Source organism: Rhineura floridana, chromosome 10 (genome assembly GCF_030035675.1).
Source record: "Rhineura floridana isolate rRhiFlo1 chromosome 10, rRhiFlo1.hap2, whole genome shotgun sequence".
Lineage (NCBI taxonomy): Eukaryota > Metazoa > Chordata > Lepidosauria > Squamata > Rhineuridae > Rhineura > Rhineura floridana.
In genome coordinates this window covers 75,934,818-75,947,625 of record NC_084489.1, presented here as the reverse complement: position 1 = coordinate 75,947,625, position 12,808 = coordinate 75,934,818, and the positions used below count along the sequence as shown (strand labels likewise).

Genomic DNA, 12,808 nt, shown 5'->3' with positions numbered 1-12,808 from the left:
TCCTTGAGTTTCCAAAAATCCATAGTAGATTGTTTTATCTCCAGTGAATCTAGTTCAAAATGCTGGCAACTGATTTTGTTTTTCCCAAACTCTTATTCTTTGATTGATACAGTAATAAAGGAAACCAGTTAAGAAAAAATTACTAATGAAAAGACCCTTTTCTTATTTATATCCCAATGCTTTTTGTTCTGCTTATGATTACAGCAGCTCTAAAATGCTGATGCCATAGAATAAGCATGTGGTTAAATGCACAAGTGTGTAGAAAGAGGATAGAGAAGTCTGCCTTAACTGGTCTACCAGAGAAACACAGTTATGAAATGTGCAAACCAAGCATTTTACGTGTGCCAGGAACAGTGCACAAAAATGTACGCATGGAAGTTAACACATCTGGAGCTTTTAAAAACAATTATTTAATTACTAGAAGGTTGCATTGATGCTTACATTAAACCGTGGATATAATGAATCTAATCTTCCAAGCACTGCTAATGCACATCTTCCATATATTTCAGTGGGGCTTTCCAAGTGTGAAGAGAATGTGTAGCAACAGTGCTTGATGGATGGGCCATGAAGTCCCACTGAAAGTGACAGAGTATGATGCAGCTGTGCTTGGTGAATTGTGCCCAAGAATTGAAACATATAATTTCATTTACAAGAAACTGTGATCTTCTTCTTTTTGCCAAATTATACATTTTTTTAAAAAACGTAATGGTATAGAAATTTATAGACACATACCTCAGAATGTAATTCACAATAAATGCCAGAAGCCTGGAAACAAATAACGAATAGCTAGCATACTACATAATTCAAGTTATTTTCTGTAATTCAGAGCTCAAGCAAATGAAGATGTACTCTACAAGCATGTTTCAATCCCTTTGAACCAGCAAATGCCAGGGTTATAGAAGTCTCCTTGTACGCAGCTTTGCATGTGCAATGGATGGATGTGAGGAGGAAGAGGCTGAAGCACCCCCTTTTATGCTTCAAATGGAATTACTGGACATTTTATAGTAAAAGAAAGCAATCCTAAAAGCACTTATGTGCATGGAATATAATGTAGAATAAGGCTACTTGTAAGTGGATTCAGAACTAAAGACAAGGAATAGTAGCTTTAAATTATTCTGCAGGTTTGGAAATACAAGTGTACCAAAGAAATTGCCATAATTTTGAATAACTATGCTAGCAGTTCAACCAAATACGAATCTTTTTACTGGTCTTTAAAAATAACATACACTTTTGGGTTTTTTTAAAGATAAATTAATCTTGAGATATAACACAAAGATAAATGCAATTTCTCTTCTAATTCTGAAAAAATAAAATAAAATCAACATTCAGCAATCTGCCAATACAGGAGCTTTCAAACCCTATTGTGAGGTTCAATCACTTTGCTTTCTTTTCCCGTTAGGGCAGTGATACACAATAAAAGTTTGCTGTGCTCTTTGGAAACTTGGGCTCCTGCTGACATGACCGACTTTTTATCCATAGTTGTGCTAACTTAGCAGGTTTCTGGACTTAGAGCTCAGATTTACTTTTATTCATTGCACAGAAGTTGAAAAGTAAACAACAGTTAAGAAAAGCATCTTCTTGCCAAGGCACAGCATGAAGTGGCACAGCCTCTTTTATGCCAGAAGTTGGACCTGTGTTTACTAACACACACAACATTGTTCTGTGGGCTTGCTTGGCCTTTGTAAGAACAATCCCTATGCTTTTTTTTAAATAATAATTATTAGGCCCCCTGCTTCTTTCATTCAGTCCTGGAAAAGTTACAAAAACATAAGAGAGCAGTATGTTGCCAAAGACACATTGAATGCACTGCGTATCCACAACACGTGGTATATTACTATTAACAAGGTATACATGTGCTTTCAACATGTGAGAATTAGGACACTGTGGATGTAAGAGGAACTAGAGGGATTGTTCTTATCACTTAAGCCAAAGTCTCCGTGTGTATTATTTCTGAATATCATAACAAGAACAGAATACACATTAACTGTTGAACTTTAACTGGCAATAGAAGTTTGTAAAGATCTCTATCAATATGTGGTTATAATAGCAGACACACAGTTAAGGTCAGGTCACGGTTTCTAATGACATTCACAGGGACCAAGGATCATGGAAGAGAGACACCACTTTGGGAACCTCCAAGGGATGAACTGCTCACTGTGGAAGTGCTTTGAGTATCGCATTCACTTCTTCTGCAACTGCTGTCAATGCAAACTCAAACTGTTCCTGTAGAGAGAACAGTCAGGATTAGTATTTTGGAGCATTTCCAGGAATCCTGGTGAAACATGTAGCAAAATATCCAGAGACTCACTGTACAGAACAAAAAAGGCAAAGAAGAAAATGTCCTGAGATAAGATTGTAGAGGCAGTGTGTACCCACCATGTGGCCTGATCATTACAGCTCAGTGCGACCTTATCTACAAATAACTCATCAGCACAATTAGTACTGCTAGTTATTAGCCTACAGAATAGCATGTGAGCAGTAATTAACCTGAAAATCCTGCCAATATGTACAGGGAAATTAGACAGCAAGGCATGGCAAACAGGTCCGAGGCCTGCTTCCTATGTTACTCTCTTTAACATAAATCATTGAAACACATTGTATATTTGTTGTTTAAACTCAAACCCCTCTTTCTTTGAGAGGAGCAGAGCAGCTTATATGGGACTCCCAATGATTTCCAATCTAGGTACTGATTACCAGAGATACACTCTCTTAGCTTTCACATCAGGTGATTCTAGAACACTGGTGGGGAACCTGTGGCCCTCCATCAGTCCACCCAGCATGGCCAATGGTCAGTGAACATAGGAGTTGTACTCTAACCCCATCTGGAAGGATGCAGGGTCTTTTAGACCAATTATTGAGAGGAATCAAGAAGATCTGCAACTTGGTCACAAATTTTCAGAGGCTTTGCTACTTAACTCCCAGAAATGCATACTAGCAGCTCATGTCCAAGATGTACATGCATTTTTGAAATCAGATGCATTTGTATGCTTATCGCCAGGAGTCAGATGTGCATACCTTTAAAAAGATGTACCTTCTAGCCACTTCCTGACGTTCTTAATGTAGGTCAGAAAAGACGGCTCTCTTTTTATTGAACCCAGTAGTCTCACATGACATCAATACCAACAAGCCTTTCCAAAAAGGCCTCATGCCTCTTTTGAATGTTTTTTATTGAAGGCATATCCCATGGCTGGATTATATATTTATGTTTAATCTAGTCAAGGGCTGGGGAACCTCTGGCCTATGGGCCAAACTAGGCCTGCCTGGGGTCTTAATTTGGCACATTAGGCAATTTCCCCCCCAATCACGGCCACCTACCCTACACCTGACATCATACAACATCAGGTGTGAGGGAAGTAAAGTGCACTCCCAATTGTTCCTCAGCAAGAAGGGCTTGCATTTGGCTCCTTTTAAATTTGCTGCCAAATGCAAGTTCTGCTGGGATTGGTTCCCCTTGGGAGCTGACCCCCTGCCATAAGCGGAGTTTTGGTGCTGAATTTAAATTTAGTGGCAACTGCAAGTCTTGCTTTTGGCAGGAAACTTGAATTCAAGCTACAGCTGCCAAGATTCTTCCTTTACAGCTCTGTCTTAAATTAAAGTCAGGGTTGGAAAAGAAAAAGGGAAGAATGTGAAGTATGAAACATAACTGGCTCATAGAGGGTGGGACAGATTCGGATCCAGCCTGATCAGATCCAATTCTCCATCTCTGCTGTAATCCAAGAATGGAGAACCTGTGGCCGTCTTCTAGATGCTGCTGGACTACTACTCCCATCATCCTTAACTGTTAGGCATCCTGGCTGAGGATGATGGTAGTTGGACTTCAACAACATCTGGAGGGCCACAGCTTTCCCCACTGCTGCTCTGGTCCCAATTAAACATAAAAACAAAAATTTGGAGCTTAACATATACTTTATTTGTTTATTTCATCTTGTTTTTGTAAAGTGCTCTGGAAGCTCCATGGATGATATAAACATCTTTTAAATAAAGAAATTAAAAAATGTTTTTACCAAGAAGGTACAACTACAGGAGCAGGAAGGGAACACACACGCACACTTCTTAGCAAGTGCATTCTTTTAATTACATTCAGGTTTTAGTTACACAGAGTGTTGCACTGGGGAAAGGCAACAGCTCAGTAGCAGAGCACCTGCATGCAGAAGGTCCTGACATCTTCAGGTAGGGCTGGGAAACATTCCTGCCTGAATTCCTGGAAAGCTGCTGCCAGTCAATGTAGACAGTACTGAGCGAGATGAAACAATGGTCAATATATGGCAGCCTTACCCTATCAACCACCACCTGGCTGAAGCTGAGCAAGTTTCTGGCCAGTGCCTGGATGGGAAACCACCTAGAAACCACATATACACTACCATGGATTCCATAACAGAAGAAAAGTGGGGTATAAGGATAAAAGTGTTCACTTTTTTGTGGAATGCTCTTCCATCACCTTTGTAGTCATGATTTCTTTTTAATATTTTGAAATGGATCATTCCCACCAGCCAGTGAGCTATGAAGACACGGTGTATTGTCTGCTAGAAATTCAATGTCACTGCTGTTTATTTTGCCTAGAAATACACTCTAATTGGCATTTCTAACCTGACTTTTAATCCACTGTTTTAAATTACTGCAAGAGGCTCATTCCTTATTTGTATTCACTTGGGAGATAACATGGTTTGTTTAAATCTATCACAAAATTCTCTGGAGACTGCACATTACTGGCTCATAGCCAGATATTTAGTTTGCAATGTCCTTGGCACAACAAAGTAGTTTGGGTAATTTTAGCAGGGGAATGAATGGTTAAATATAGGGTGAGCAAAAAAATATATATACCAGACCATCAATATATGAAGTCCTTCCAAGTACGTTTTCAAAAAGATATGCTTAGAGCCAGTCCTTGATTATAGGCAAAACATAAACAAACAAAAAAAATCAAAATTCTATGTCAAAACCAAAAATGTGTAGTTACAGATTTTGCAAATTACACAATTTCTAAGGATTTGCATCCAATGGCTGCATGAGTAGAAGACAGCTTGCACAATCCTACTTTCTCTTCTGCACCCTTGGAAAAGCCTATCCAGAGTTCCCCAGTTCCCCCGTTAATAGCATGGGCTGTGTTGTACAAGACTGCTGTGGGAGAAAGCACTGGAAATTGGGTGGAGGAGTCTTGCCATTTCAAACGATCCCTCTCTTCCACTGCAGTCCAATTCATCACAGCTTACACTCAGGAGACCCCCCCCAATCCTCCGGAGAGGCTTTTTGTGGGGTGCAGAGTGGGGCAGGTGTGGAAGAGAAAGATCAGTTGTAAAAGCTGTCTTCTGCTTGCATAACTATTGTGCATGCAACCTTTAAAGAGGACTGTTGGAACTTTTATCTCCTATCATGGCATGAGTTTACATTTACCTACTCAATTTGTAGAAACAATATATTGTTTTATTAATTTTTATTTGTACACTTTCTGCCTCCCTGGTGCCATTTGTTTTATTACACACATCAAGATTGCCATCAGAGCAACCACAGGAGTGATAACAGCTTGGATCTTGACTCCTGTTAACACCCTTCTGCTCCCAGAATGGAAAGGGCCATTGTTCAGGGGTGGAGCATCTGCTTGGCATGCAGAAGATCCTAGGTTTGCATCTCCACATAGAGCTGGGAGGGAACCTTGCCTGAGATGCTAGAGAGCTGTTGCCAGTTGGTGTGGATGATACTGAGCAAAATGGACGAACGCTCTGACTTAGTATAAGGCATTTTCTTATGTTTCTTTACTGCCCCCCACTTCCCACTGTAGTGCCCTACCCAGCCCCCCCAAGATCTGCTCTTGAGAACTGGGGAACTCTTTGGAACAGAATGAAATGTGGCCACAGCAGGAAGAGGGAACGTGAAAACTGGGACTACTTGCATGAGCAGCAGTGTAATTGAATGAGAGGTGAGGGACCTTTGGATCCAAGCCCATACATGCCTGATACTATATTGCCTCTGTGGCCTGATACCTCTACCTATGGATACATCTGTAGAAGACTTCTAATTTATTTGAACATATGTTTTTTTCCCTCTATTCTAATGCATCAAGTGGGGGAGTTTTCAGTAGATACAGCAGGTGACCCTGTTGAAGCCCTTGTCATGCTGTGGAACGAGATGCGTTGGGCTCTTAACATGCATGCCCGAGTGCTCTTTCTGGCACTGTGAAGCCCAGGTTGCACCTTGGTACACCAGTGAACTAAGGAAAATGAAACAGGCTGGGCGACGGCTACAGTGCAAGTGACAAAAGATGTGATATGAGGCTGATCAAGCATGAATAAAACATCATAACAGTATCTACCTCCATCACATCCTCAAACAGTTATCCAATGGAGCTTTTTGTATTATTAAGTGTCTGTTTACATCAACTCCAAAAAAATTAGTTTTAGATTCTTTGGAGGCCCACTGTGAATTACTTGCAGGGCATTTTGATGGTAAAGTTGCCTGCGTCCATAGCAATCTGATTCTCCATCTATATCCTCTGCAGTCCCCAGTGAGGTATCCAGTACATCTGCTGCAACTTCTTGGGATCAGTTTAATTTCATATGGCCTGATGAGGGGGGCAAGGTGCTTGCAACAATGCAGTCAGCAACAAGTCCTCTCAATCCTTGCCCTCTTAAAGCTTGAAGGTGGGGGTATGATTGAGTGGATCCAGGGTCCAGGGTATGGTCAATGCATGTTTGTGGAAGGGAGTGGTCCCAGCTGCCCTGAAAGAGGCGAGGATCTGACAACTCCTGAAAAAGCCCACCCTGGACCCATTGGTTTGTGACAACTACTACCTGATTGCAAATACCCCCTTTTCAGGGAAGGTGATTGAGAGGGTTGTGGTGCAGCAACTGCAAGTACTCTTCGAAGAAACAGATTATCTTGACCCATTTCAGTCTGGGTTCCGGCCTGCTTATGGAATTGAATTGGCTATGGACACCCTGATGGATGGCCTTTATAGGGAGGAGGACAGGGAGAGTGCGACTCTGTTATTCTCACTTGATCTCTCGGCAGCTTTTGATACCATTGACTACAGTATCCTTCTAAGCCATCTTGGTGAGATGTGTATCAGAGGCACTGGGTGATTGTCTTTCGGCCCCCTGGCAGTTGTGCTGTGGAGTGCTGCAAGGTACTATCTTGTCCCCGATGCTATTTAACATCTATATGAAGCCCTTGGGAGCGGTCATCAGGAAATTTGGGGCGAGATACCAGCAGTACACTAATGACACCCAGCTCTATTTCTCCATAACATCTGAATTGGGAGAGGCGTGCAAGTCCTGGACCAGTGCCTGGACTCAGTGGTAAACTGGATGAGGGCCAATAAACTGAGTCTGAATCCTAGCAAGACAGAGGCACTGTGGGTTGGTGGTTCCTGAGTTCGAATAATTGGTCAATTGCCTGCTTTGGATGGGGCCATACTGCCTCTGAAAGAGCAGATTCATAGTTTGGGAGTGCTCCTGGATCCATCTTTATTGCTAGAGGCCCAGGTGACCTCAGTGGCTAGGAGTGCCTTTTATCAGCTTCGGCTGGTAAGAAAACTGCAGGCATTTCTGGACTGGGGTGGCCTAACCACTGTCATCCATGCACTGGTAACCGCCAGGGTGGATTACTGTAATGCACTCCATGTGGGGCTGTCCTTGAGGTTGGTCTGGAAGCTGTCTCTGGTGCAAAATGTGGCGGCATGATTGTTCACTGGGGACTCTGGTCCTGGACTTCAACCATCCACCCAAATATGCTTTATCAACATCTCCCACCCCATTCCCCATTTCAGTTATGGGAACCATATTTTCAGTGAACTTGTATAATTTTAAAGGAAATAACTTGTCCTTGAAGATTAGGAAAGGATTTTCTTTTAAGCATATGTTTCCTTTAATCTAAAGATTGCTATATTTAACATTTTAATCCAGACCAACAGTAAGAAATTTCACAAGAAAAAGCAAACACAAAATAATGCACTTTGTATTAAATTATATTCTCTCCTTTTCTTGTCTTCTGGGACAACTATGGCAAAATCTTAAGGTATTTAACCCAAGTGGATTTATTGACAGTACCTTTGTCTGGACCATGCCAGGTCTCTGGTCTCTCAAGTGCTCCAGAGTAGCAGCAATATCAATCTCTTTAGCACCTGCCAGAAATAAAAATAAAATAAATCACCAAGTGGACTGAGTTCAAAGTGATGATAATATGTGCTGCATCTGTCAATCTCTTACTATTGCATTCCCTTTGGGCTGTGAGCCCAATTGAAAATTATACAGTAATCTCTCAGCAGACTTGGCAGGCTGCTCCAAATTTGGCATTCAGAAAGTGAGGAAGTGTACAGCTGAGGAGAGCTTTGATTAGAATTAGTTATTTAAAAAAAATGGAGTATGTATTGTTAAAATATGTCTCTATTGATACTGACAGGCAGAAAAATGCATTCATTGTCAATTTATTCCGTGTTTCAAACTCATTTGTAAGATGTTGTTAACCCTACACTTGATATAATGTATATACTAGGGGTGTGCACCAGCCCCAAGATTCACCTTGTATCTGGTTTTTTTTAATCAGATATATTTCCAAGTTGCTCTGTCATTCTGTGATTTGAGTTCCATGCCACTCTTTGTATAATGAAGATCTGTGCAAAAATGACTATAATGAAAAACTTTTTTTCTCTTTTGGCAGAAGTGGATGAAGTTTGCAGGCACAGGAGTCCTTCCAGAGTGGATCAAGCCTTCCAAATTACAGGCACAACCAAGGGGTGTTGTGCATGGCACCTTTATAGCTTGATTTTTTAAATACAGGAAGAAGCTATACTTTTTCATTTTCTGCCAGAATTGAATTTCATATTTTCAAGTGGGGGAGGGGAATGGAGATTTGTCTCTTGATCTTTTGTGCCTTAAAATAATTACAAGGTGGCCAATGTGCAAGTATTCTTGCTTGTACTTTTTAAAACATAAGAAGCCACCTAAGCTTTCCAGTGCTTGCTTGTGTCTTCAAATAGGCATAAGGAGAGGCTGTCCAAAATGCTGTTTGTGGAGAGCTGCAGAGCTCAGGAGATTTTTTTTTCCAAGCAAAGTAATGAAGGATTTTAAAAAATGTTGAATAACCTGACAACTGTTCACCCACAGAGCCTGCATTTTGCCATGATTCAATATCATCTCTAAAGTTAGGATTTTTTGCCCGGTGTAGATAATTTTAAACCATTATTTTTCAGGGGTGATCTCTGGTTTGTTAAGGCTATTGATTAGCATAGCATTGTCACCATTTTTCCTTGCTATGCAATTTCCATGTGGCCTAGGAATGTAAGATACCCAGAGTACACCAGATATTCACAAGATCCTATATCAGAAACTCTTTCACTATTCACACTGTGAAGTATACAAAACACTACATACTAAATCATCATCAGGGTGGACTCACACAACCAGTTGAAATGCAAAGCAGTGACTTCCTATTAATACATATTTCTGTTTTTGCATATTTTTTGAAAAGTATTGCGTGTTGTTGTTATGTGCCTTCAAGTCGATTATGACTTATAGCGACCCTATGAATCAGTGACCTCCAAGAGCATCTGTCCTGAACCACCCTGTTCAGATCTTGTAAGTTCAGGTCTGTGGCTTCCTTTATGGAATCAATCCATCTCTTGTTTGGCCTTCCTCTTTTTCTACTCCCTTTGTTTTTCCCCAGCATCATTGTCTTTTCTAGTGAATCATGTCTTCTCATGGTGTGTCCAAAGTATGATAACCTCAGTTTCTTCATTTTAGCTTCTAGTGACTGTTCTGGTTTAATTTGTTCTAACACCCAATTATTTGTCTTTTTCGCAGTCCATGGTATGCGCAAAGTTCTCCTCCAGCACCACATTTCAAATGAGTTGATTTTTCTCTTATCCACCTTTTTCACTGTCCAACTTTCACATCCATACATAGAGATCGGGAATACCATGGTCTGAATGATCCTGACTTTGGTTATAGTTACAGAAAACCACATGAAGAAAGAAAATTCTGTGAATCCACTCTTAGCATGACTAAAAACTTAAAAAAAAAACATTAAAAATGTCTGCACTGATAACCCCAAAAATGAAGCTACAAAGTGGACTGAATCCTATTTTGCCTAGTGGGGAAGAGGGGAACAAACTGATTCCTAAGTATAGACTTAAGCCATCTTTCCCCTTGTGTGGTAGAGAAGCAAGAAGGTTGGCATCCAGCAGCTGGTATAGGGATTATAAACTCTCAGGAAGATTAACATATGTGGCCTGTAGGAGGGACACCAGTATTTTATGCCAGGTAACCTTACAGTGCCTTCAAGAGAAAGCATATAAAATTCTGAGTGAAGCTCAGTTTTAGTAATGTGAACACTCAAGAGGAATTAGTTGCTCCTTTAGGGCTGTATAGTGGGTAACAACTCAGTCATGATATTCGGCCTTAGCCTCAGCTGTTGCAAGGATAAAGTAGGATGATCCCATGCATCCCATCCTAAGTTTCTTGGTGGAAGAGTAAGATGCAAAACTAATTAAAATGATAATATAAGCCTAAATGGTCATACAAGGAATGCAACAGAAATTGTTCCAAGCATCACAAAAAAGGCTGTTGTAGATATCACAGAAGAGATTCTTAGCAAGGGAGGTAAACACTGCAAAATGCAAGGACATTGGTGCCCTTTTGACATTACATCCATGGTGTAGGAGCTGTAACATTTAAGCATCTGGCACCCCACAAGGAGGACCATTTGCAAAGGTTTTTTTTCTACTCTGAATCCTTGCTGAGGACAATTGTGTGGGAAGAATCTGAATGATCAGATCCTCCCATAGGCTGCTGAGCTTTGAAATGGTGTAGTTGCAACATGGGATGAACCTTAATACTACCATTATAAAAGGCCACCATTTAAACTCTTTATTCCTATTTTGTTTACATATGAAGATCATGTTGAATACAAAAGGCCCAGTGAGCCACCTGTTGCTCAGGTTATATTAAGGCTACCTGATTCACTTTCAAAGTAATTGTTTAAATGTAACTGCACACAGTACACCTAGCAGATGAAATGCTGGACCCAGAATACTTGCATTTCAATTAATTCCCAGCAAAGAGACAGATCTTCCCATGTCACCCTGAGGCACTGGCTTAATCTGCATTTCAGACAGCTGCAGAGCAACAATCCTAGGTGGGAACAACCAAACAAGCTGTGCTGTCAACACCACAAGTTTTAGCTGAATAATTTGTTTTACTGTTTATGTTCTTTGATAATTAGATTAAAAAATGAAAAATTGTATTTGTGGAAGCATTCTGTTTTAACCCTAATGGTCTAGCTGAGTTCATAGTGTACCCATTTGCAAAGGAAGTAAGTAAGCTCGTATTAATAACACCTACCACATTCACACATTTGTAACATACCCTTCACACCAAGAAACTTGTGGCAATGTAGATGGGAATTATCCCATTTCTTCTGTACAACAATCCTCTAAGTCAGCTTTTCGGAACGTTTGGGCCCGCAGATGATGTTGGACTACAACTATCATCAGCCCCTACCTGCATAGCCAATGGTCAGGAATGATGGGCATTGTAGTCCAGCAACATCTGGGGACCCAAAGGTTGGGAAAGGCTGCTCTTAAGTGTGAGGCAGAGTAAGTTAAGAGATAGCAATGGACACAGGATCCCTCAGGGAGATTCATGGTTAAGCGGCATTTTGAAACCAGGCCCACCCTGGTCCAAGTTCAGCACTTCATCTACTACACAAACAGCCCTGGCTGCATCGCTAGCTTTTGACTAGCTTCATTTAGTCTGATTTTTATTACATACATATACATAAGCCTTGATTAGTCTACAAAGGTAGTGCCCTGTTTTGAAGTTGTGTTTGCTGTATGTGAGCTTGCATTATGCTGCAGTCTGTGAAAGTTCACAAAATGTCAAGATAAGTGCAAAATACAATTATTTGGGTTTAATATTTTAGAAAACAACAACAACCAACCACTACCAACCCACTGACTACCCAAGAGCCAATCCTTGAAGCTTAAAAATGAGAACTAACAGCTATTATGCCAGAAGCAGAATGGAGGAAAACAAGATAGATACCAGTACTGTGGGGGGTTGGGAGAGAAAAGAACAAAACCTTAAACCACTGCAAGAAGTTTCTCTTCTGTTGAAGGTTCACTATTAAAAACTGATTTGGGTGCATTTAAGCTGGAGTTCATCCACCCTCATTTTAACAGCAAAACGTCAAAAACAGTGAACCTTTGCTATCTATGGTGTGGCATGCTTGGTAATGCTTGGACTGCCTTCAAGTTGATTCTGACTTATGGAATAGGGTTTTCATGGTAAGCAGTATTCAGAAGGGGTTTACCATTGCCTTCCTCTGAGGCTGAGAGGCAGTGACTGGCCCAAGATCACCCAGTGAGCTTCATGGCTGTGTGGGGATTCGAACCCTGGTCTCCCAGGTTGTAGTCCAACACTCTAACCACTATGCAAATGCCATACAAAATGGTGTTCAGCAAGTTTTAGGCCACTTTGAATATTTTGTTAATGCAGGCAAGTTTTTGCAGCACATTTTTAATAACATTTCAGTCTTCAAGTGAAGTCTTTAGTCTTTATTACCTGATTTCAGACATTGCAAAGTTGATTCTTGTATCGATGCTTAGGAGAGGGCCACTGTGTCCTAATGCAATTTCTCAACCACAGCAGAAATGGATTTTAGTGAATTATAGTATTTCATTCTTGTCAGCACAAATAATTGGCCAGCTACAGCACTTTAACTAAAAACATGTACATTAGGGAAAGGCAATAACTATTTTAGCTCATGTGGTTCAATTGTTGGATCAAGAAACCTTGGGCATAAATGTGATGTGCAT

The 12,808-nt window shown here is 40.7% G+C and overlaps 1 protein-coding gene across 1 annotated transcript in view; it reads right to left on the bottom strand.

The window, feature by feature from the left end:
- Positions 1-430: 430 nt before the first annotated feature.
- The window catches only part of PTPRN2 (protein tyrosine phosphatase receptor type N2), a 1,065,701-nt gene continuing 1,053,323 nt past the window's right edge, over positions 431-12,808 (bottom strand). The window contains exons 22-23 of the mRNA XM_061585692.1: positions 8,043-8,116; positions 431-2,223 (exon numbers count right to left, since the gene is read on the bottom strand). Of these exons, the coding sequence (XP_061441676.1) occupies positions 2,152-2,223; positions 8,043-8,116 (146 nt within the window). The 3' untranslated portion in view covers positions 431-2,151. The remainder of the gene's footprint in view (positions 2,224-8,042; positions 8,117-12,808) is intronic.